The sequence below is a fragment of the Ambystoma mexicanum genome, chromosome 12 (genome assembly GCF_040938575.1).
Source record: "Ambystoma mexicanum isolate Mex_15411 chromosome 12, UKY_AmexF1_1, whole genome shotgun sequence".
Classification (NCBI taxonomy): domain Eukaryota; kingdom Metazoa; phylum Chordata; class Amphibia; order Caudata; family Ambystomatidae; genus Ambystoma; species Ambystoma mexicanum.
The window spans coordinates 92658665-92684718 of NC_090936.1; the positions used below are offsets into that span (position 1 = coordinate 92658665).

A 26054-nucleotide genomic window follows, 5' to 3' on the forward strand; every position below is an offset into this window, starting at 1 on the left:
GAGACGCTGGAAAAAATCACACAAGGAACAAGGCTAAGAAATTAATCATGAGACGCTGGAAAAAAATCACACAAGGAACAAGGCTAAGAAATTAATCATGAGACGCTGGAAAAAATCACACAAGGAACAAGGCTAAGAAATTGATCATGAGACGCTGGAAAAAAAATCACACAAGGAACAAGGCTAAGAAATTGATCATGAGACGCTGGAAAAAAAAATCACACAAGGAACAAGGCTAAGAAATTAATCATGAGACGCTGGAAAAAATCACACAAGGAACAAGGCTAAGAAATTAATCATGAGACGCTGGAAAAAATCACACAAGGAACAAGGCTAAGAAATTGATCATGAGACGCTGGAAAAAAAATCACCCAAAGAGCATGGTTAAGAAATTGATCATGAGACGCTGGAAAAAAAAATCACAAAAGGAACAAGGCTAAGAAATGAATCATGAGACGCTGGAAAAAAATCACACAAGGAACAAGGCTAAGAAATTAATCATGAGACGCTGGAAAAAATCACACAAGGAACAAGGCTAAGAAATTAATCATGAGACGCTGGAAGTCAAGGATTCGTCTTGAGGTGAGCATGTCTATTGATGAAATGTGCAAGCTTGCAGTGATGGACAGAGTGATTTACAGACGTCAGAAGAAAAACAAGTTGTTTGAGAGTATTTGGGGCAGGTTTTTGGAATTGTGCTAACTATGACAGTGTGCAGTCATAATTTCGAATGCATTAATGTCGAAAATAAAAATGTCGACATTTTTATTTCAAATGTATGTATTTTATTTTATAGGTTTTTTGGGTCTAGTTAGTTAAAAAAGGGTTAATAAACAAAAAACAGGGGGTTAGGGGGAACCCCCCCATTTAAAAAAATAAATAAATAAAATTGACATTTTTTTTTTAGACATTTTGCATCCGACATTAAGGCATTCGAAATTATTGCATTCGACTTATTGACTATAAACCAACTGTGACACTGTTGGGGGGACTGGCGGTGGCTGGGTTCTTGTCTGCTTTTCTGTACATTTAAAAAATATGTAAACAAAACAAAAAATAACTCTGGTAGCAAAGGACTATAGGGCACTGTCATCACGCTTGCCACGATACATTTATCGGAGGCAGAATTCAGCGCACTTACCGGGGTTAAGGTACTGTAAACGAGGTGCAATACGTATTCCACCATAAAATATTCACCCAAAAGATACAGAATGGGTTAGGAAATTATTGCATGTCCAGTGAAATAACACGTTTCTTCAGCACTTGAACAACAACACTAATTCTACACATTCCCAAGTTGCCCTCTGTCATGCGTGATACCTCCAGCCAGTCTTGGTTTTCCCCCCAATGCACGCTGGGACTTGTAGGCCATACTTACAATGCGAACACCGAAACTACATGTCCGTGCATGCAACGGAAAAACCAGGACTGGCGCGAGATGTCACGCATCGCACAGAGGAACTTATAACCGGTATCAATCCGCCATCTTGGCACTGGAGCTTGTCCCCAGCCCGCAGTTTTCAGAACAAACGTGTTGCTTAAACTTACCAAGTGGAATCGAAACAGAGCCGGGATACTAGAGGGAGCAGCGGCCCTCAGAGGGCCCCAGATGCCATGGCCATGCAATGTTGCCTTCTATCATCAGGCTTCTCTGGACACGCCTACAGGTCCGGTCAGCTGGAAACCTTGGTGCCGGGATGGGCGAGGCAGAGTACACCACCAGCACCCCGTGGGAGTCTGGCCCATCTAGTCAATCTCCTGATGCTTTTCCCCACCCACCTTGCTTCTTGCCTGGCAATCTACCCCTACACTGGTGAGGAGACGCAAATACTTAAAGGTCTTTCGATATCCTTTTTAGCTTTGTCCAGAGTATTTTGCTGTGATTGCATAAAATATGCATTGTGTTGAACTTGCTTGCTTGGGCTTTTAAAGTATTCTGGTACCATGTGGCAGGAAGGTGTCTGGGATATCAGATGTATTCAATACATTTCCGATGGGGTGCCTTAAAGGAGCTTTGTGGGCAATGGCCTACTTAAAGTCAGCAAAGTCTCTTGAAAGGGAAAAGGACAAAATGACCGAGGGCAAAAAGTCTGAGGCCCAAAAGTCTGACCCCTATTTCTTCGCAGATATATATGTGGGGGGAGAGGGTAAAGCTAATAAAAACGTATAGGGGTTTGGTGGGGGGCTGTGGGACTTTTGGTAGTCAGACTTTTGCATTTGATCATTTCACGCAGATCCTCTTAAAACCCTTGAAGTGTTAAGGGCATGTATGTTCGCCCTGAGATCCTATAAGGAATCACTGTAGGCTCCTCCCACTCCCTCGCTTAAGTCAGCCATCTTCTGGAAGCTATGTAGGTCAGCGTCAAGATGTACCCACAAGCTCATGGCATGCTGGTTACATCTTTATGCCCACACCTCATAAGATTGTCCCCTACGGTTGCAAATGGCACATGTCCTAGGGCACGTTAATGGGCCCTGGATCTGCTCTTCGACAGGGCCGGGAGGGTGACTCAGGGGCAACCGTGTGCCTTGGAAGCAAGAGAATGCAGAGCAAGACAGGTTTGAATCCCGGTCCCGCGCTTAGAGACTGCTCTCCGGTACTAAGCGCGTTATAAAAGATTAATTAAAAAACGGCCAGCCTGTCTGCTTTGGCAAAGGGCCTAACTGAGCGTCCAGATTGGAAATCCATTTAGAATATAACCAATTATTGAAGCTTTTTGTTTTGATTGCATATGCCCTGAGGCTGGCGTTCCCATTGTCCCACCACCAGACAGGCAAAGACAAAGCAAAGTTCACTGAAATTCTACTCCCCGTTGTAGCACCAAAAGAGGGGAATACACTCCACAGTCACCTTCCCTGCCACCCCATCCAATATTGCCTTACACCATCTACCCTTTGGAGGCAAACGTAGCTAAAAACAATTCGATACACCACTGAGATGAAAAGAGAAGCCCTAGCTTTCGAGAGCGGAAGAACTCAAGTTCATCAAGTGGTCACTGTTTCATTGATGAGCTGCTGCTGCTGCATAATGAAATTATATTTTATTTATATCGCGCTCGTACACAAGTGTAGCTGCCAAGCTCCTCTGTGTGATACACGACATCTCGTGCCAGTCCTGGTCTTTCCCGTTGCATACTTGGACTTGTAGTTTGTGTTCGCATTGTAAGTATGGGCCTACAAGTCCCAGCATGCAATGGGGGGAAAACCAAGGCTGGCTGCAGGCATCACGCATGACAGAGAGCAACTTGGCAACTGTGTAGAATTAGTGTTGTTATTCAAGTGCTGAAGAAACGTGTTATTTCACGGGCCATGCAATAATTTCCTAACCCTTTCTGTATCTTTTGTGGAATGCGTATTGCACCTCGTTTACAGTAGCTTAATGCACTGTGCTGCATAGTGTACAGAATGCGAAGACAATGTAAAGATCCTTGGACAGGTATTTTAAAGAAAAGGAACCGCCCCAATGTAGGCCTAATTACAGGGGGATCATTGGTACAATTATAAATATACAGACAACTATATACAAATAAAGCTAGAGTGAAAATAGCTATAAAAACACAAAGACCCTGTACAAAGTGTTGCTCAACTGTTCAAGCACAGAACAGGACTCCTTCCTTAATTTATCTAATCTAAAGGTTATTGAGTTTGAATCCATTTGACCACTGGGCAATTGAGTATGATTTTAAAAGATGACCATTAACTGTGCCATTTAAGCCTATTTCTGGCCGGTCCCCAAAATTACCAAAACGGCACAAAAGACCCTACAGCTGATCTACTGCACGTGTCTTGAGCATGTGGCCATCGCTTGCATTTCTGATTCTGGGGCAAAGACTGTATGTACCGCGTAGACCTGAGCAATCAGATACTTCACTCATGTTCAAGTGGCGCATGATGTATCTTTACTTCCCAACTTGAAGGACTTTCCTACCACTAAGGCTATATTTGTGAGCACCACTGCACTCAAGACCGTCAGCGAGCTGCTGCCAACTATAGTGGGTCTGGAGCCTTTGGCCACCTACAACTAGTGGCCTTCGATGCATTGAACCTGGGTATCACCGATCAGGCCCGGGCTTGGCTGACCTCTTTCCTCTCTGATCAACCCTCCCAGGTCCAACTTGGGTCCTTCCTCTCATCTATATCTACCTCTACCTGTGGTGTTCCTCAGGGATCTAACCTCTCTCCCTGGTTGTTCAACCAATACCTGACACTTCTTGGCCACCGCATTGCCGCACTCTGCCCCAACTTTCAGCGCTATGCGGATGACACTCAGCTCATTTTCAGGCTCCCTTCTGCCACCTCTTCTTCTCTCATCTCTGACTGTCTGCTATCCAGGAGTGGTGTGCCGCCAATGATCTTTGCCTTAATGCCAGTAAGACTGAGATTCTCCTCATCAGCACACCTGATCCCTCCTTTCCTGTCGCTCTCTGGCCGTCCTCTCTTGGCCCTCTTTCTGCTCCCACCTGTGAGGCTAAAAACCTCGGGATCTTCTTTGACTCCACACTCTCCTTCTCTCCTCGGATCTCTGACGTCCTTAAGAAGTCACACTACCAGCTACACCTCCTCAGAGGTATTCTTCCTGTTCTCTCCTTGCCCCAGAAGCTCACTGTCTCTAGAGCTCTGGTTCTCTCTAGGCTGGATTATTGCAACAGCCCCTTTCTAAATGTGCCTGCTTCTGCTCTCCACCCTCTGCAACTCATACAGAACAGGACTGCGAGACTTGTCCTTGGCCTCAAGCCCAAGGATCATATCACACCAGGACTGAAATCTCTGCACTGGCTTCCAGTCGCTGCGAGGATTAAGTTTGAAACCCTCTGCATTGTCCACAAAGCCTTCTGGGGCCTCAATACCTTCAACTCTCTCTTCCTAAATATCTTCCTACTCAAGATCTTCGCTTATCCGCCTCCAACTCCCTCAGGGTCAGTCACTCTCCAAGCAACGAGTTGGTGGTAGATCTCTTTCTTCTGCTGGGGCCTCCCTCTGGAACACCCTCCATGCCTCTCTGAAACGCGAGGAGAACCATCTCTGGTTCCGGAAGCACCTCAAGAGTTCCTCTTTGCTTCTGCTTTCTCTCCTCCTCTCCCCTGCTGATGATCTGGCTGAAACCGTAACTGCACTGGTTACCTGGCTACCCTCTGATCTCGGGCCTAGGTCCCCTCCCCCGCCAGTTGCACACCCACACTGCCTCCTGGGTAACACCTGCACTTGGGGGCTGTTCTGTATCCCTACAGTCCCCACCAGCTCTTGACACTTGATGTCAGCACTTACCCCTGCACTTGCCACAAGCTGCCCACACTTTTTACATATTGTTCTTATTCATTCTATTTGTTTTACTGTTGATCCTATGTATTGCACTGGCCCTTCCTCCATAGACCCCGCACCCTGCACTTTTACCCCCCCCGCCTCCCTGCACTTGCGCGATCTCAATGCCACCTGGCCTAGTAAGATCGTTGTCTTTGTCTTCCCTATGTTGCCCCTCCCTTGCCTCGTCGTGCCTTGAAACACTTGTGTATAGGCGCGTTATGAATGCCATATCATATAACATGTACTAATCCCTTGCACCTGATCGCTCCTTCAACAGAGCTTTCAGCAAGGGTGCAAACCTTTGTTATTGTAGCACAACATGACCTCCACACTCAGCTTCATTCTCTCGAGATCATCGCATTGTGGATGCTCACTGCGGTGCCGCCACACTTCACCACCCAGCCTCACACCTTTGGGTTCCTCATATGGTGGGGCATGAACACACCTGGACGTGCACACAGTGAATGCACGATGACCATGTTTCCAAGATGCAATACTCACTGTTATCAATGGCCCACATATTCCCAAGGATTGGGCCCGTTTGCCTCCACCGAAGCCTGGTGTCTCTCGTCAGTGCAGCATTGGGGAGTGGAATGGTGATTCGGCTCCACCTGAAACAAATGCAACATACAACTGGTACTTTGAAAGCAAACGTGTTCATGCATGTGTGCCCCGTGCACCAGAGAATCAAAGGTCATCCACTGCAATTTACTGATATACTGGATTATCCTATGTTGCCAGTCTTATAATTGTTCTTTTATAAACGTGCTTAATACCAGAGATTGGTTCCTAAGCGCGGGATCAGGATTCAAACCTGTTTTGTGCTGCATTGTCTTACTTTCAAGATGAAACCGTTGCCCCCGAGCTATCCCCCCTTTGGGTTAGGGCAAAGTCAGACAACTGTTCGAAACAAGATCACATCTGAAAAGAAATGAATGTGTATTGTGTGTGTGTGTGTACATAGACAAAGAGATGTGTGTGTATTATATATGTGTGTATGGTATAAATGTACACACGGATTAACTAAATGATCTTGAAGTTCTGTTGTATGTTTGTATGTGAGAGATGTGTTAGAGTTTCTGAAGTGTGGGTGAATTGAAAGCATCTGAAAGGAATGGGAACATGTGTCAACAGCAGGCTTCATCATTTCTCTGCACACCTGGCAGAAAGGTGCGTCCATTTTGATTCACCCCTGTCTACCCTGCCCGTAGAGGTGTTGCTAGAGGGGGCTGGGAGGGCTATAGCCCCAGGTCTTTTGGTTGTAGCCCTGGATAGAAGCTCAGGGGATACAACCAAAAGGCTAGCTAGTCCCGAATCCCGACATTAGCGTAGCCCCAGATCTTTTACCAACCTAGCAAGCCCCTGCCTGCCTGCTCCATGCTCTGCCACCAATGACTCAGCCTCATGTACTGGGAGTGACCTGAGTGGGCGGGCCCTCTTACTATCGCCGTTATCCTTTCCTCGAGTGGGGCAAGACCACATGCAGAACAAATGACTGCCTCGGCCGGTGAAAACCCACCTACAGATGATGCCCAAACACAAAGCACTTTGATCTGAAGGCATAGGAAGGTGCAAATCAACGCAAGTACACGACCCGAGCTCAGTTTCCTGCAGGTAAGTTCTTAGGCATAGCCCTGTCCACATCAGCTCTGCTGCTCTGGACTATAAACAACTTCTCTTTGGTAGATGTTGCAAATGTCAATTGTGCGTGAGTGTTTTAGCCATTTGAAGATCTCGCTAGTACACCTTTTCACTTCAGTACTCACGGACGCATTGCGTCCCAGAATATACACTTAATTTGAGTCCCTAAATTAACCACGCTGAATGGGGAACAGAGCCTGATTCAGGTTCCCAAGGTCCTACCGCTGTGGTAGTGCTCTCTTCACTGACTTCGTAGTCCTTTAGAGGCTATTTAGGAAGTCTCTCGGTCAACCCATGTGTTGTGTATTTCAGAGGCCTCTCCATATAAGACAGCAGGCACTGGATACGTCTTAACCTCTTTACTGCTTAACTCTTACTGACTTCCCTCTTTCCCACCTCCCCTTCCTCCCGCCCCTCCCCATCCCCTTCCTGCTTTCGCTTTCCCCTTAAAGGGGATGCTGTCCATTTTCCTCGTAACACCCCCTCACCCCCTTACTTATCAAGAAAGTTCAGTGTCTACAATTCTTCGATGAGACAAGAGGGCTTTCTCGAGACTCTCTGGGGCCGGCTGGCCACGTCACTTCTTTCATCGTCTGGGCCTGCCAACATGGGGACCTCAGGCGGTTCAGGAGGTGTCTCTCGGCCATCAGGCTTGTCCTCTTCAAGGGATATCTCTTCTTCCTGATCTTCTTGGAACATTTTGCAGAAGAATGACGCATTCCTTGTTATTTCTCCTTGGTCTCCTAGGGAAGTGATCATGGGTCCCTTGACCTCGGTCACCACCAGGGGCTCAGGTCAGTATCGTGAGTCAGTCTTCCTGGAACGGGTCTGCCTGACTACCACGATTTCACCAACTGGAATCTGTGGTTCTCTGGCTCTCCGTTTCTTATCTGCCCATTCCTTGGTTCTTCGTCTCTTCTCGGCTTCCTGCCTTCTTATCTCATCATCCTCTGCCGGAGTATAGTCTTCCAATTGGGGCAACCTGGTTCGTGGCTTGTATTTGACCATTAGTTCTGCCGGGGTCCGACCCGTCGCTTCGTGGGGTGTGTGTCGATAGCTTCTCAGCATTTGAGATATGGTTTGGGGCATAGAGATCTGGTCTTTGGCATCTTTCTGGCGTGTCCGCTTGATGTTTGCCAGGAAGCGCTCCACCATGCCATTGGCTTGTGGCCATAGTGGAGTGATTCTTTGATGATGGAATTAAACTCTTGACCCTGGAAGGGGGCCCCGTTGTCAGTTTTCACTGGGCTGGGGATGCCCCATTCACTGAATAGTTCATCCACTACGGCTAGGACATCGTGAAATGCTGTGGACTGCACGTGTTTCACTAGGGGGAATCGGGTGTATTCATCAATTGCCACTAGGAGATATCCTTCTTCTAGTGGGCCGTAGAAGTCAAGTGCTACCCGTTGCCACGGTCCCTCTGGGAGTGGGATTGTCTGCAATGGGCATGGGGGTGAGCTAGCTGCATTTACTTGGCATGGTTCACAGTGTCTCAGTATGTCCTCAACTATGGTGTCCATGTGTGGGAACCATACCTGGTTGCGTAATATCTTTTTCGTGTTGGCTATACCGCATTGTCCCTCGTGGGCAATCATGACGAGGGGCTTCCTGAGGCTCTTGGGGGCCACCAGTCGGTTTCCTCTCAATAGAGTTCCTTGAGCTGTCGTGGCTAGTTCGCCCTGTATCTTTTCCATTCTTGCTAGGTCTCGACCCCCCCTCGCCCCCACTCGCTCAGTACAAACTGTTCCTTGGCTGCCTGTCGCCACCGGTTCGAATTGGTGAGGAGAACGGCTGTTCTGATTGTGGGGTCCGCTCTGCTCCGTTCTTCAAATAGTTTCGCCGTGATTGCTGGGGGAAGAGCGTTCAATGACTGGTATGCAATGTATCCCTCCGCCTCACCTCGCATTGCGGTGTCTCGGGCTTTGTCCGGATGTCTCGACAGGTAGTCGGCTGGGTTGGCATCACCACCAGGTTTGTGGACAATGGTGTAATCATACTCCTGGAGGCAAATGTTCAATATGTGGTGGCATCTTTACCTTAGGGTTTCCAAATAGGGCCAGCAGGGCCTGGTGGTCGGTGATCAGGGTAAAAGTCCTTCCGATGATGAAATGGTGGAATTTTTCGCACACCCAGATGGCCGCTAGGCTCTCCCGTTCTGCTGGCGAGTAGGCTTGCTCGGTGGTGTTCAGCGCACGGCTGACGTATGCGACCACGTGGGTTTCAGTGTCCTGTTACGGGTTGGCCTGGGCTAGGATTGCTCCCAGTCCTACAGGGCTGGCGTCTACGGTTATTTCTGTATCCCATTTGGGGTTGAAATATGCCAGCTGGCGGTTTGTCGCTAGCTCTCGTTTGATTGAGGAGAATGCTTGTTAGCATGGTTCTGCCCAGATGAACGGTTGGTCCTTCTTCAGCAGTTGTCGTAGAGGGTTGGTGAGTGTTGCGTAGTGGGGGAGTATCGTGCGCAATACCCTTCCATGCCCAGGAATGAGCGTAGCTCAGACAGATCTTTCGAGCTTGCCAGGTTCACTATAGCACTGATTTTGTCCGGATCTGCCTTGATGCCTTGGTTCGAAAAGATGTAGCCAAATAAATACAGGCTGTGGGTGTTGACTTCACAGTTCAGGCTGTTGGGTGTGAGGCCAGCTTCCTGAAGGATGTGGCAGACCTGGCGCCATGCGTCATTATGTTGGTCCTGTGTTGCTCCAAAGACCAAGATTTCGTCGCTGTAATTGAATGCATTGGTCACTGGACTAATTAGACTGCGGATTGTTTCTTGGAAAATTTCGGCCACTGATGATATGCTGAAATTCAGCCTCTTGTAACGAAATAGTCCTTTGTGTGTCGTGAAGGTTGTTATTGGTCTTGACTTGGGATCTATGACCAACTGGTGGTAGCCTTGGTTCAAGTCTAGTTTTGAGAATCGGGTGGCTTGGTTGAGTCTCACCAGCATGTCTTCAATGTTTGGTCCCGGGTGTCTCTCCCGTTGAATGGTTGTGTTGGGGATCCTCATGTCGACACAGAGACGGAGGCGTCCGTCGGCTTTGGGGACGACTACTAGTGGGGACACCCAGGGTGTGGGTCCTTCCGCAATCTCTATGATGTCATTGTCGAGCAAGAGCTGCAATTCGTGTGTTACTTTGGCTTGCAGGTGGAATACGATTCTTGTGGGGTGTTGGGGTACGGGACGCATTGAGGGGTCAATGTGTAGTTTGATTACGTTGTCTTTCAGGATGCCGACACCATTGAACAGGTTGGGGAACATTCCTCGCAGTTTTTCGAGGTCAAGTGGCTTTTGACTGACCGCGTGTATTGACTGGTGGTCGGGTGGAATCCCTTGGATTGTTTCTGACTGGTCGTAGTGGATGTCTATTAGGTGTAGCGCAATGGCTGTTTTGTGACTCAGGAGACATCTTCCTGTTGCTGGGCTGTGTATAACATGGATCGCTGTTGGAACTCTCCTCCCTCTGCTGACTAGATCACACAGGAATTGACCTCTGGAGGTCAGGGGTAGGGTCGCACCCCATTGGAAGATGTGGGCTTGAGACACGTGTAGGGGGTACTTCTCAGTGAGTTCCTTGTATGTTTGGGGGTTCATGACGTTGACAGTAGCGCCTGTGTCAATGAGGAATTGTGTGCTGATCCCTCCTATGCGCATGGTCACCCGGTGTGCCATGCTGTCATCGGATAAGTCAGAAATGAGTCGGACATATTCCCTGATGTATCGTTCGTATTCTGCATACTGCTCTTATTCTGTCGGTTGTTCTTCGACGGGTGGATTTTCATACGGGTCACGGGTATTGAATTCTCTTCTGAAGACTTCATCAGGAATGGTTTGCATGTGGTAGACTTGCTCCTGACTGTTGTAGGCTTCGTTGGTTGGTTCTACCTGGAGGTTTTACACCACTCTGATGAACCCGGGATGGGTGAGGTTCCTGGGACTGTTGGTTATGGTGTTGTCTCTCTCGGGGTATGGTCGTCTTGAAGGGCCTTGGTGGTTCATACCTTCTGTTTTGCGTAGGATAGCTGGGAGGCCGATATGCTTGTAGTTGTTGTGTCTTCTCTCGGCACATGCTCTGGAAGTGGTTTTCATGGCCACACCTCATACACATTTGGCCAATTACCGGGCACTGACCTTTGTGGGGAAATTCAAACCCACAGCAAAAACATTGTCCAGGAGTCTTGTCTGTAGGTGGTGCCAGGCTGGCGTCCTTGTCCTTGCGGGTTGGTGATGATGGCCGCTATCGCATCTGCCTTCTTCAGGTTTTCTATGTTAGCTGCTTGGACATCCACACGCTCGTATACTCTCGCCAGTTCCGCAATCTCCTGCAGGGGTACAGGCTTCTTATTAAGTGTTTCTTGAACTGGGAGGACAAGCATCCCTCGATGACTCTCAGCGGGATGGCTTCATCGGCATTGAAGTTCGCGAAGTCACAATACGTTATTTTTCTCTGGAGGCGTAGTATGAACTGGCCTATCGTTTCATGAGGTATCTGAGTGCATTGGTTGAAAGTGTAGCATTCATAGTCCCTATTGGGAACAACCACTAGGCGGCTGTTGATGGCGTCAACGAGTCTTTGGTATGTCGTCCTCTCAGGTGGTGAGATTGTTTTAATGACGCTCTTGATGTCTTTCCCGACGAGGTTGGTGAAGATGTCCGTTTGTTTGGCGCATCTTGGTTTCCTACGGCTCTCATAAATTCTTTGAATTCGTCCATCCATTCTTTCCATCTCTGACCTTGATTTTCTTGAGGCTCCAGCGGGAATGGGTTTGGGCAGCGTAGGAATGATATCGGGTTGGTGGGGGTTATTCCGGGAGTGAATGGTGCCGCAGCATCTACTGCAGCGTTTCCTGACTGACATATCTTGGGTTTCACTTGCTTCTCATTGGGTTACCTGGTCGCTGGTAGCTGGCCGCGGTTAGTAACGGGCAGTCCTTGCTTTGGCACGGTCATGGTGCTCTGTGCGCTTGTGGTGTGGGCCACTGTGGGTTGTGTTCCACAATTGAACCCCCACTCTATCGGTGTCACTGGCAGGTTAAGCCGCTTTATGTAGGCCGTCCTCGCTTTCTAGTGTTTATTGTGGATGTGATAGTTGTCTGCCTTCTGTGACAACGTTCCTCACTTGCAAGTGGCTTATTAATGCTCTGGGCAGTCTGTGCTTCAGTGTCAGTGTACTGGTAATATTCCTCATTTTCAAGTGGTTTAGCAACGTTCTGAACAGTCTGTGCTGTAGTATTGGTAGCCCTCTGTGCGGTGCCCTGAGAGTACGCTCCTCGCTTTCAAGTGGCTTATCAAGGTTTTGGGCAGTCTGTGCATTAGTGCTGTGCCTTTTTTCTATAGTTCTGCTCCTGGCTTTCAAGTGGTTTTACTGGTGTTGTGTGCAGCCGGCGCTCCCCGTGGCTCTATTTGCCGTTTATTTTCATTACGGCTGGCTGGCTTGCGTGCCCTCCTTGCACATGTCCGCCCCTACGCGTGTCTCCGTACCTTGCTGCAGCCGGTAGATGCTGCACACGTGGTCTTCTGGTTCCCCGGCGTGGTCCTGCTGCTGCTTCTTCTTGCCGCATGTCTCTTCTTGGGTTCGCTGGACCACTGGCGGCTCCACTGATTTCCTGCCCTCCTGGGCGGGCGATCCGCTGCGCTGTGTTTCCTCTTCCTTGGGTCTCGTTTCTGGCGCTGGTCTGCTTCCTGACGGCGGCACCGTGCTCCTCCTTCGCTGCGGCAGCACCTCAGCTCTCCGTGCTTCTCCTACACCGCGGCTGCACTTTGGCCCTCCTTGCTGGGTGCAGGCATGCTCCTCCTGGTCGCCCGGGCGGTGGCCTGGGTCAATATCTCGCTTCGTCGCCAGTTCTTATGCATTTCAGCAGCCCCTGCATATAAGACACCAGGCACTGGATACGTCTTAACCTCTTCATTGCTTAACTCTTACTGACTTCCCTCTTTCTCGCCTCCCCTTCCTCCCACCCCTCCCCCACCCCGTTCCTGCTTTCGCTTTCCCCTTAAAGGGGACGCCGCCATTTCCCTTGTAACACCATGCCCCTCCCTGTGCCCTCTCAGACACGTTGGGTGAGAAGGCTTCAGAGCAGGAATCTGAACTGGTTTCCTTAGTGTCAAATGACACAACTAAAGCTTTTGCTCGAGCTTCTGCCATCCATGTCCGCTGACATTAATGAATAGGTGCTTACTGCCTAGCGATGGGACCATCGAGTTTCTCCCCAAGGATGCTCTGTAAGAACTCTACTCCTTCCCTCCCAATAGTCATCCGGGCAGGCAGCGTAATCGGCTAATCTGTGAGTCTAGTTGAACGCCGGTCCACTGATGAAGCAAGGGGTTGGCGCATGGATCCATCTCTCAGCTCCCTGCTGCAGTTGCTGGCCAGGTGAGACGGAGTACCTGTAAGATCCAATGAACAAAGGGTATCCAGTGATTCCCTCGAATACAAAGCATTTAATATAACATTTATGCCTCGGAAAAAAATGCATTTTTTTGTAGGTAAAGGTTTTTTTTATATGAAAATGAGTTTCAAGGGGTAAAAAACGGGGGTGGGGCGACCCCCATTAAAAAAAGAGAAAAAAATGCATTTTTCCGATGCATTTTTTTTCCCGAGGCTTTTGAATTCGATGCTTTGGATGTCAAGACTATCACTAGGAATCGAACGAAGCAGTGCTGCGTCGTCTGATCGCCACTGGGAGGACTTATATCATATTATTTTGCCCCAGGAAGAGTTAATTCATGCCCTTTGATCTCATTAACCGAGTGACTCGAGCAGGGGTCACGTGCTTCAATTTCCCGGGCGGGGCGCGAAGGTCTGTGGTCTGGTATGCCACGCTTTCTAGAGGGGAAAGTGGTTAGCGTGGACCAGTTGGAGATGCCAATGTTTCCTATAGAGCTGAAAAGGTTATTTTCAAGAGCGTGCTTTCAGGCAAGAGGCGACCCTACTGGGGTCGTGAACCACCAGCTAACACCGCTGGTTTTCCACTGGGACCTTTTTCAAACGTATGGACACCACAGGGTTTACATCTGAACAGAAGCATCCACACCAAGCTGTTTGCTAATACCTTTAACTAAATGGCCACAGCGTCATTCTGGAATGACTGAACGACCCCTGCCCCCCACGGCCCCTCTCCAGATTGTTCATGTTTCAGTCACATTATTCCTGTTCTGTTATTAGATTAATGGCCCGTGCATTATTTACCGCTGACGCCCGAGGCTTTACTTGCTGCGAAAGCTGGTTTTGGACTGAAATTAAATGTCAATATGAAATTAGGTTCACATTGAATCGCACTCTTGCCACATGTTGTATTTACAAGATGTGAAACACCCTTTATCATTTACAAATGAGCAATCATAAACAAGGGGGCAGGCCCATTACTCACCCGGGCTATTAAGAAACATATCAACCTGAGTCAGTGCAGAGAACGGCGAAGGGGGTCGCGGAGGGCAATGAGGACGGGCTTTAAGCACCCCTTGACAATATAACAGGAGCAGATTTCATGCCAGCTAATTGGCTCTTTTTGGCCGCAGATTTCCTTAATTCCAGGCGCATCTTGTCGCTCTTGGTGGAATTTTAGAGGACATTGTTTCAGATGGAGCTAAACCGTAGATTTTCTTATTGGAATAGCACACATAATGGATGTTTTACACTGATAAACATTTCATACCAGTTAGAAGAAATCTGTCAGTAAACATCTTTCTAGATTTTCAGAATGGGATTCGGGTCACGATTAAGGCCAAAGTAAATAATGATGAAACCTGAAGGCCAATCACAATCTTCTCGGGCTTCCGGGCTTTCAAATGCGATGCCAGGGCACAGATTCCATAGAGAAGACCGGACCATGAGGTCAGGTGAAAGGAGCCTCATGGTCGAGTCTGTTAGCAACCCCCCTGAATACATGTTGGGCGGTCACATGATCTGAAATGAGCGTGGCACTGACGCAACTCAAGATTTAGGAAGGAAGAGAGCCGCAGTGGCCATACAATAGAGAGGGCCTGTGTGAACCTCAAACCAGAACCAAACACTGGTGACAACCTTTGCCCAGTACTGTTTGCCTGGAATCAAATGCTGCTTTCAGCTATACTCGGGTGCAAAATGGCCTCCTGCATTGCACACAGATTGCACCAAAGCCAGATACTGTATTAACGCGGGAATTAAAGATGGACTGTACAAATCCTCCCCCACAGCCTGATGAAAACACTGCCGGTTGCGCTGGGCAGCGAGAGCTCTACCCATGGTGCGAAACCTTTCCAAACTGCCAATAATAACATGCTGCCTTTTATGGAAGGGACACCGCTCTGTGTGAGTTTGCTTGACATGGCCAGTCAACACATTGTTTAGCTGCACATGTGCATCAGTGGGCATTTCGGGCATCAATAGAGGGGTTGGGGTTGGCATCTCCCAGAAGAACTACCGTATCAGGTAATAGCACCAATCACAACCCTGCAGATACTGGCCTAGTGTAGCCAAATGACGGACATTTCACGAAAGAACTGCGGCTTTCTGGGTGCAAGGTCTATATTGGCAGGCCCAGTACACGGCAGATACATCCTGTAGAGATTAGCAGTGAGGCGTTAAGAACCGGATAGTATGTGGAAGGCCTGGCTAACGGTGGGTGGATAATTAAAATTCTTATTCATATAGTACAAGAGCACACCTTAATAAGGGATCCATCAGGTGCACGTTTGCGTAGGAAAAACAGGGCTAACAGGAGCAGATAACAGCAAGACAAGAAGGTACCCATGACCTTTTATAAAGAGTTCCATCCCAGGACAATGAGGATAACATCATGTTTAGCTGAGCTGGGACAAGAGCCTCAGTACCAAACCTGCTCTGTGTTCATGTGACCAACAGATGTTGGCTTTTATTTGTTCTTTTTTATATTTTTTTATTTAGTGAGTGCCTTTGGTTACAATAGTGACCTTTGACACTCTATTACAAAGCACATTAAAATACAGGGAAATTACTCTATACAATTCTTGTGAACGATTACTCCTAAAACCATAAGTTTCATTAAAATCATGCTATTTCAAAATACAATTATTCCATCCCCTTAAAATCAATGTTATAGCATCTTAATTCTGTAATGGTAGTGGTATTTCTGCTGGCTACCAGCTGCCAAATATGGAAACCCGCCGCAGGGGTTTCACCAGTGGCTAAGCCCCAAAAATTGGCCTCCAGACTTGGTCCGAGGTGGCAAGTGAAAAATTGCTATATGCTTTCTCAAGGGCCATACACAATACCTCACATTGCGTCAAATTTTGTCGGGCAGATTCGACCTGTTTGGCGCACAGTCTCCATAGTCTGTCTTCACGGGGGATACCCAACCAGGCCCCAGTATTTTCTAAAACTGGGAGCGTCTGTAGACAAAGCGAAAGAATAAATCTGCATCAGGCTAGTAGGTGTAGTTTTTAGGACGGCCTATCAAGAACGCTTGGTGAGAATACAGCTCAAATTCCGAAGACCTGATAAATGGGGCAGGGCTTGTCCTACCTCGTGGAACCTAGATTTTTCTTGTATTTTGGCTAGGTTAAAATCCAACCAGGATTCAGGGAGACTAAACACCCTATATAAGTCAGGTAAAACTTCACCGTTGCCTCCAGGTCCCTATATCACACACTCTTAGAGAACCTTATAGGGTGGTTGCTAGTCTGGCCGAACAAGGAATCCACTCCTGCAAGGCCATAATGAATCTTGGTCCAAAACTTGCATGTCGCCAAATATCATGATGACATTAAGGAGGGGAGGCCTAGTTCGAGCCTAATCGCCTCCACCGGAACACCAGACGGAATATTCAAAAGTGAATGCAAGATTTTCCCCTCTAGCTTCGGTAGCCAGGCAACCGCTTTGTTTGGGAACACTTCTAGAGCATACATTACCGGAATGATTGAGGATTTATAAACTGTAATTTTAGCCTATGTAGAACGACCATCATGTACATTAATGTTTCTTCTAAGTAAAGCAACTTAAGCCAGGTCTTGTGTGATATTCCATCAGCCAGGTACAATGATGGCATGGTGGGTCTAATGCAAATACCCAAGTATTTCTATTCCCAAACTTGTTCAAGTCTAGCCCCACCAAGCTGCCAATTAAATAATGGAGTACCATATGCCCCCTCCCACAAAGCATTATTTTGGTTTTGGCGGCATTAGGACTGAGGCCAAGGTCGCTAGCATACCCATGGAGGGACTGTAGGGAGCGATGGAGACCGATCGGTGTGCGATCTAAAATCATGGTCATCCACATAATACAAGCAGTTTATCTGTTCTCTAGGTCGACATCAATAGGATAATAGTTAGTTGAGTCTACTGAGGTGATAACGTTGAAAACATTGAAATCGGAATTGAGGATCCAATGAAGGTCGCTGAGCTTGGAGTGAGTATGGTTTGGAAAACTGGTCGTTTCCAAAATCATAAGTGACCAGAAAGGATAGATGTGAGTGGGTCAGAAGATATCAAATATTATTCATATTTACCCAATCTAAATGACCCTAATACTTTGTCAATCAGGTAAAGCACCCTTGACAGTTCAACAAATGCTAAATATATTGGAGATTCAAATCCAGTGACATATGTAGTAGCCATATGTCAACGAATTGCATTTCATTAGCTGCTGAATTTGTTTCAATGACACTCATAGGGACATAATGAATCAAATGGTTTCCCTTTATCGTATCCGCGAGAGTCAGACCAGAGAAACCTTGCATGTAAAAGGCTGATACCAGATGGATCGAGCTCCAAACAGCACCCTAAAATCGAGTGATTAATGTGGAATAACTCAGGAGAGCGGGCACAGGGCGATTCGACACTGGAGCGCAGCAGTCAGAGTGCATAAAATATTTTTGGCGTTAGTGTGGTTGGACTTACTGCCACCCTGTTACTTCACCTGAGGTTTTCCTTTATGACGAAACAATTAAATTGGAGCCAAAACACATTTCGCAGTGATTAGTATCAGAAGAAATAGGGAGTTAATTACCATGCCTTCGCAAGCAAAAGTTGAAAGCGACTAATCCACAAACTGTCCTCAATAATGCTACACAGTTGTTTTTTCACCTTTGTCGTGACCAGAAGATGACATGATTTGCTCAGAGCCTGTTGGTATGTTTGCTAACCATCCCACAAATTGCTCATGGACACAGAAAACTAGGAATAAGAAAAGTCTTTGAAGAAAAATCAAGCATTTCCTCGGTCACCTCTAAAAGCAACATTTCAGACCCACCTTACACTTGTGCGCGATCTGTTGACCCCATAAACTTAACGGCAGAGGAATCACTGCAGAGGCGCAAACATGGGTTGACTACTTAGAAGATGAATGGTCCCTAACAATCACAGTAGCATGGCTATACCTCGGAGGAGGGCAGTTTCCGTACTCCATCAGATGTGGAACTCAAGGGACAAAATGCCACGCAGCCGACACAGCACCTTCTCGGGATGGAAATACCTGCATGCATCAACCAAGGTGTCCCAATCTGATTATCATGAACTTTAACTGTGCTGTAACCCGAGTAGCAGGCATATATGCTAGAACCCCTCTGCCTTTATTTCATCCTAGTATATAGGGGCATTAAGGCAAACAATGCATACACTGTGTGTCACAGGTTTCCCCCTTTCTCACCTGAGTTCGCTGCTTGCTGGAATTCTTGGGAGGAGTCTTCTTCCGTATGGGTCGGGTTTTGTACAACCCTGTACGGCAGTCTTCGAATTCCAGCGTTCGTTCAGCTTCTACGTCCAGGGTCAATAGGAAACTCCAGGAAGTCCAGGATTCGAAGGAGGTGTACTCGGAGGCGGGTACGCGGAGTCCGGGAAGCAAGATAGGATAAGGAGGAAGGAGGATAGTAGGAGGAAGCGGGGGTCCGGGAACCAGGAAACAACAGAGTTCAGCAAAGGCGAACTACGGTGCACACGTCTAGCCACAGCAATCAGTAACGTTGAGACGCGCGGGGCTGCGGGGTAGCGTTGGAACACACGGGGCCGCGGGGGCGTGGCTTCTTTATAGAGCGTGCTATGTCGGATGTGAAAGCTGGTAGGCAGCGTTCTGTGTTTAATGGCCACGGTGGAAGTACAGCAGAGTGTAAGCCCCGATGTGTCAAGGACCAGGAGATACAAAAGGGGCGTGTCCGACGGTTCATGACAGCATGCCTGCTCTGAAAACCCGTCCCACCGGGTTTGCCCGGGTGTATGAGATCGTACCTTCTGAGTAATCTGGGGGTATTTAAGTTTGAGATTGGTTCCCAAGTGCGTTCACTGGGAGGGTATCCCTTCCATTCAACCAGGTACTGAAGCTGACCACGTTTGTATCTGGAGTCGCATATTCTGGACACTTCATATTCCAGTTGGTTATTGACAAGTACAGGATTGGGCCTGAGGGTAGTCCGGAGGACTGGATGTATGGTTTCATTAGAGACGTATGAAAAACTGGGGGCATTTTCTTCCAAGAGTCTGGTAATTTGAGTCGGAAGGCCACTGGGTTAATGATTTCTTTTATGGGAAAGGGCCCATAATACCGGGGAGCCAGTTTATTCAGTCGTAGATGTCGGGGCAGTAGATTCGAGGATAGACAGACCTCATCTCCTACTGCGTAGGAGGGACCTGGTCTTCACTTGGAATCCGCATAATGCTTGGCATGAGTTCGGGCCCTTTCTAAACGCTCTTTGGCATACTTCTATACATTGATGAGTGTTTCGATCCAGGAATCAACTGTAGGAACAGGTATAGGATGTGGGATGACGGAAGGTAGCACCGAAGGGTTAAATCCTTGGCTGCAGAAAAAGGGGCTCGTCTTGACAGCCGAGTGATCCAAATTGTTATAGGAGAATTCAGCCACAGGTATTAGAAGTGACCAATCGTCCTGGACCCTGGTAGTGAAACAACGAAGATATTGTTCCAGGGTTTGATTCACACGTTCGGTAGCTCTATTAGTCTGTGGATGATACCCTGAAGAGAGGGCACGTTGGATTCCTAGTATACGGCAAAGGTGTTTCCAAAATTGAGATATGTATTGAGGTCCTCTGTCTGATATGATCTTGAAAGGGAGTCCATGAAGTCTAAATATGTGTTCCAGGAAGATTCCAGCATGTTCTGAGGAAGAAGGTAGCTTATATAATGGTGTAAAATGAGCCATATGAGTGAATAAATCTATGGTGACCATGATAGTCGTGTACCCCCTGTAAGGTGGTAATTCCACAATGAAGCCCGTAGCAATAATTTCCCAGGGCGTTGTTGGTAGTGTGGGCTGAAGTATGAGGCCTGTCGGTCTTTTGTTATCATGTTTGTTTTGACTGCAGACTGCACAGGCTTGGATGTACAGTCGTACGTCAGTTTTCATTCTCGGCCACCAAAAGTGTCTTTGTATTAGATGGAGGGTGTTTGTGATGCCACGATGTCCAGAGTGAAGGGTATCGTGGCAGAGGGTTATTATCTTTTGCTGTAGTTTCTGTGTGCAGATGACTAAACCTTTATCCTTGAAAAGATATCCATCCTTTGTTCTCAGATTCCATCGGTTCTTTCCTGAAAATTCTTTCCATAGTTCAGAGGACTTGGTTTGTATCCGAACATCGTCCAGGTGGCTGATTGCTTGAGCTACGAATATCGTATGTGGAAACATTTTAGGGAATGACCGATCTTCAAGAGTTTCATAGTCGGGACGTTGAGATAAGGCGTCAGCAATTATATTCTGTGTTCCAGGGACATGATGAATCTGGAACTGGTACTGGGCAAAGAAGAAGGCCCAACGGGCTTGACGGCTATTTCTACATTCCAGAGCCTGTAAAACTTGAAGATTCCAATGGTCCGTGCGGACCTGGACAGGATGCTTTGCTCCTAGAAGTAGATGACGCCACTCTGTGAAGGCTTGACGGATGGCTAGCAGTTCCTTTTCCAAAACAGAATAATGGGTTTCACTGGGAGTTAGTGTCCGTGAAAGATAAGCAATGGGATGTTCCAGGCTGTCATCGAATTCCTGTTTTAGAACTGCTCCAATGGCGTAGTTAGAGGCGTCTGTTTCCACTAGGAAAGATCGATTGATGTCAGGTTGAGCAAGGATTGGAGCTTGTGTAAACTCTGTCTTTAACCGTTGGAATGCCTCCTCTTGGGCTGTTTTCCAAAGAAAGGGAGTATCTTTTTTCAACAAGGCAATGATTGGTTGCACTATCTCGGATAAGGAAGGTATGAATTTCTGATAAAAGTTAGCTAACCCCAGGAAGGATTGGATTTGTTTCACGGTAGTAGGAGTAGGCCAGGATAGTATGGCTTTTACCTTGGAGTGATCCATTCCAATACCTTCTGGGCTAAGGACAAATCCTAGATAGTGAACAGTAGAGACATGGAAAATGCACTTCTCAGGTTTAGCCAGGAGCTTGTGTTCACATAGCCGTTGTAACACTGCCTTAACATGCTCCTCATGCTTAAGATGTTTGTTAGAAAATATTAAGATATCGTCCAGATACACAATGACGAAGAGGAATAACATATCTGAAAACACCCGATCCATGAAGCGTTGGAAGACCGCTGGGGCATTTGCAAGTCCGAAGGGCATGACCAAGTACTCAAAGTGACCAAAGGGTGTTCTAAAGGCTGTCTTCCATTCGTCTCCCTCTCTAATACGGATCAGATGGTAGGCACCTCTGAGATCCAATTTAGTGAAGATTAAGTCTCCTCTTACTGCTTCCAGGATATCTGAGATCAAGGGCAATGGATAGCGATCTTTCAGGGTGCACTGATTTAAACCTTGATAATCAAGACAAGGTCTGAGCTCATTGGTATCCTTTTTTGGAAAAAAAACAGTGAAGCTCCGGCTGGGGATTTGTATGGTCGTATGGTGCCATTTTCAAGGTTAGTATCTAGGTATTCACGGAGGGCCCTTTTCTCAGGTTCGGATAAGATGAACATCCTTCAAAAAGGAATCACAGCTGAAGGTTCGGTATCAATAGCACAGTCTTCGGGTCTATGAGGAGGTAAGGCTTGAACAATGGCAGAAGAGAACACATCGGCGTATTCCTGATAGACTTTAGGAACCTGGATGATACTTGAGACTGTGAGCGGGCCTTGATGGTCTGCCGAAGCTCCTTCCGATGGTGTCGGAGCGGAATCCAGGAGTAAGCAATGAGACATGCAATGTTCGGAACCCAGAAACAAGGAACCTGCTGCCCAGTTGATGTATGGGTTGTGTCTTTGTAGCCAGGGCATACCCAAAACCATTGGGTAATGGGCAGACTTTATGATGTCAAACTTTATCTTCTCTCGATGGTGGTTTATTGTGAGCTCAATTTCCTTGGTTTGAAGGGTTATGGGTCCTGAAGAAAGGGGTCTTCCATCGATTGCTTCTACGGGTTGCATGATATCTCGGGTTTCATATGGAATATGGTGTTTAAAGACCCAATCATGATCTATGAATATTCCCATGACTCCACAAACCACCAATGCCAAAATGGGGTAGGTTTCCTTCTTGGATGGCGATAGAAAGGCCTGTAATATTACCAGACTGCTTTGTCCAGGAGAGTTCAAGGATGGAATAGATGTGGAGCAAACATCTCTCTCCCGAAACTGTGCTCCATCTAGGATCGGGAGCTGGCATTTCCCGAACGCCGTGGAGGGGCTATAGGACACTCTCTCACTAAATGTATGTCCGAGGCACAATACATGCATAACCCCGTATGGATCCTTCGCATCCTTTCTTGGGGGGCTATGGGTCCACGGAAAGCCCCTAGTTGCATGGGTTCGGGTTCGTTACTAGGGGCAGGAATAGAATCAGACTTCGAGGAGGTCTCTATAGGGATTTTCTGGAAGGGTATCTTGGTCTTCCTTTTCTCTGCCTTCCTTTCCTGGATGCGGAAGTCAATCTGCAGAGCGAGATCCATAAGGGCTTGGAATGAACTTGGGTGAGCCACTCTGGCTAGTTCATCCTTGATGTCTTCATTTAGCCCTCTTCGAAAAAAAGAGTGAAGCAGGCTTCTGAGGACCAATCCTCTTCTTTAGCCATTTGTTTAAACCAGGTTACATATGTGAGCATGTGCTGGGAGCCTTGTTGGAAATCGAGTAGACATTCCTGAGCACTATAGACCTGTTATGGGCGGTCAAACATGGTCTTAAGAGCTTGAATGAATCTGTCATAATCATCCAGGAGGGCATCTCCGGCATTAACTAAAGGTGTGGCCCAGGTTAATGCATTCCCGGAAAGGTGCGAAATAATAAAGCCCACCTTAGCCCTGGGAGTAGAGAAATAATAGGGCTTAAAGGTAAAAAGGACTAAACAGGAATCGTATTTGTCCACAATGCCGCCCAATAGTACGCTTTCTTTCATGGCGGAGTCGCGGGACAAGACTAATTGTTTTAATGCGGCATTCTCTGCCTTTAGGTTTTGTACTTCGGTCGTTAGTTCTTGCCTGCCGCGCATAAGATCATGAATGGCCGCCTCCATTATCTGTATTAACTTCAGTTAGGTGGCGTCTCAATCTGTCACAGGTTTCCCCCTTTCTCACACGAGTTTGCTGCTTGCTGGTATTCTTGGGAGGAGTCTTCTACCGTATGGTTCGGGTTTTGTACAACCCCGTACGGCCGTCTTCGGGTTCCAGCATTCGTTCAGCTTCTACGTCCAGGGTCAATAGGAAACTCCAGGAAGTCCAGGATTCGAAGGAGGTGTACTCGAAGGCGGGTACACGGAGTCTGGGAAGCAAGACAGGATAAGGAGGAAGGAGGATAGTAGGAGGAAGCGGGGGGTCCGGGAACCAGGGAACAACAGAGTTCAGCGAAGGCGAACTACGGAGCACACGTCTAGCCACAGCAATCAGTAGCGTTGAGACGCGCGGGCCGCAGGGACGTGGCTTCTTCATAATAGGTACTACGTCGGATGTGAAAGCTGGTAGGCAGCGTTCTGTGATTAATGGCCATGTTGGAAGTACAGCAGAGTTTAAGCCCCGATGTGTCAAGGACCAGGAGGTCCAAAAGGGGCGTGTCCGACGGTTCATGATACTGTGTCCATGTGGGAAAGCCGGGATGAGTTCAGAAACCCACTAGTTAATCCGGACTGATATCTAAATCAAACAAATAGGTGTAAAATTGAGATTTGACATGAAAGTTTAGTTAAAAAAGCTACCCATACAATGGCCATGTCAATGCGCCTGCGGCAGCACATGGTCTTGCACTAGCCCTTCACCTGGATCATGGCGCCCAATGTGTCTGGACCAGTTTCCGTCCCGCCTTCCTACACTGATTACTTACATGGACATTAGATACACAAATCCTTTGCTCTTTACATACACAGACTCCTTAAAGCTCTGTTTCAGCAGAGTTCTGCAACCGGCGGCACCCCAGATGTTTGGGACTGTGACTCTCAGGATCCCTAACTATTGATTTCCCTGCCTCGAGCTGATGGGAACTGTATTGCAGCCATGAACTATGGTACACAGAAAATCAACACAGGCTGTTTGCTAACAGTGTGGGCAAATGTCTTTTCTGAGTTAAATTGATTTAATGTATAGCTTTTAGGGCATTGTGATAGTGTATGCAAATGATGGTGGTGGGTAAGCAGTTTCTTTTATTATTTAACTGTGTAACATGGATTATATGGTGAGGTGAATCGACACCAGGCCCCAACAACTGACTGCTGCACAATGCTATTAATTATAGTTGTTTTAGACACAAGTACACCACTTTCCCCAACATTATCATACATCCCGAGGCTTATCTGGTCTACAAAGGTTGCATTCAGTAAAATGACATGCTTACATGTACAGCTGTGCTCCAAAAAAAAGACAAACTCCCTGGAAAATCCAATGTTAGTTGCTGAACACAGCACAATCGCAAACGCACCATCTAGTTAAAGCAACAAAAAGCTTGCTGTTAAACATGTGTCCTTTCTGTACGGGGGAAACGAGGTCAGCACTCCCACCAGGGCCCATGTTACATAGCAACCCCAGCTGGGCTAGCATTCTGTCTGAAGTTCAATGTCTGCAAGTAAGAGCGAGCTCCTTGTGCAGCCCCGCCACAACTCTTTGTGCGTGCAGGCAGGTATCTTACCCACTGTAGTTCTCCGAAGAATAGATGGTGCTGTGAGGGAGGTGTGGGCCGGCACACAGCTCGGGCAGGCACTCGGTGTGAAGCAGGGACCAGGAGCGGCCGTGATTGGTGGAGAACTCCAGGCTGACGCTAATGGAGCAAGGCAACAAAGACATAAAGATGAGCAATTTAGCCAGGCCCAACACCAGCCAACCACAAAAGCCCACCACCAATTTTAAGCAATTTACCATCATCTACGGTGAAAAGAAGGAAATAAAAAAAAACAAAGCAGAGAAAGAGAACAAAATCTGGAAAGTGAAAGTTGACAAATACACCCTTTTATAGACTTTTCATTTCTATACCCCCAAGGCCCGAAATGGGAGTTTGAAACATTTTCTTTTCTTGGTTCACTTCAATTGTTTATGTTATGTTTAAAGTGCTTTTCCTTCTACTGATCTCATACCACCCTCCTGTCCTCCAATTTAAGTTCCCCATCCTGTGGTTCTATCTTAACATTATAACAGGAGACACCCCCTCCCAAACCCCACCCCCAATTAGCCTCTTTTTGCCATGCCTGCCGTTCCTCCTACTATCTCCCAAACTATATGCCCTTCTGCACTGAAGAAAAAGTTATTCTTTGAATGTAAAAGTGATTTGGCACCCACCCATTTCTCACTGCAAACACCTCTTCCTCATTATTTTTAATGGTTGCTTATTTTTCCCAACCTTTTTCACAGGTTTGCTTTTGAAACTGGTGTGTTTTCCAACTTTTTTCAAACCTTCATCCTTCAGAAAATAAAGTTTGAATGGAATACCAGATACCATTTTGGCAACTTAGATTCTAATATTCTTAAATAGGGGTCCCCCCTCAGAGAGTATTCCATCCTGCGCTTTTCTGGTGTGTGTGTGGGAGGAGGCTTTGTGTAGAAGCGTGCGGTGTACCAGAAGAACAATTTACTTACCAACTGGTAACGTTCTTTCGATTGGATGTTCCTCCAACGTATTCCTCATCTTAGATGTATTCCATCCAGCTTTTAGCTGCTTACGAAACAGAATTCGGCAGAGGGTGCCGCGCGTCGACGTCATCGAGTCGATGGTCCTTGGAAAGCCTCCGTCGAGGGTGTCGTCA

General features: G+C 47.3%; 1 protein-coding gene across 2 annotated transcripts in view; it reads right to left on the reverse strand.

Moving 5' to 3' along the window:
• The window catches only part of RELN (reelin), a 2335047-nt gene that overhangs the window by 866980 nt on the left and 1442013 nt on the right, over positions 1–26054 (reverse strand). For both annotated transcript variants that reach the window (XM_069628072.1, XM_069628071.1), the window contains exons 15-16: positions 24947–25075; positions 5803–5912 (exon numbers count right to left, since the gene is read on the reverse strand). In XM_069628072.1, the coding sequence (XP_069484173.1) occupies positions 5803–5912; positions 24947–25075 (239 nt within the window). The remainder of the gene's footprint in view (positions 1–5802; positions 5913–24946; positions 25076–26054) is intronic.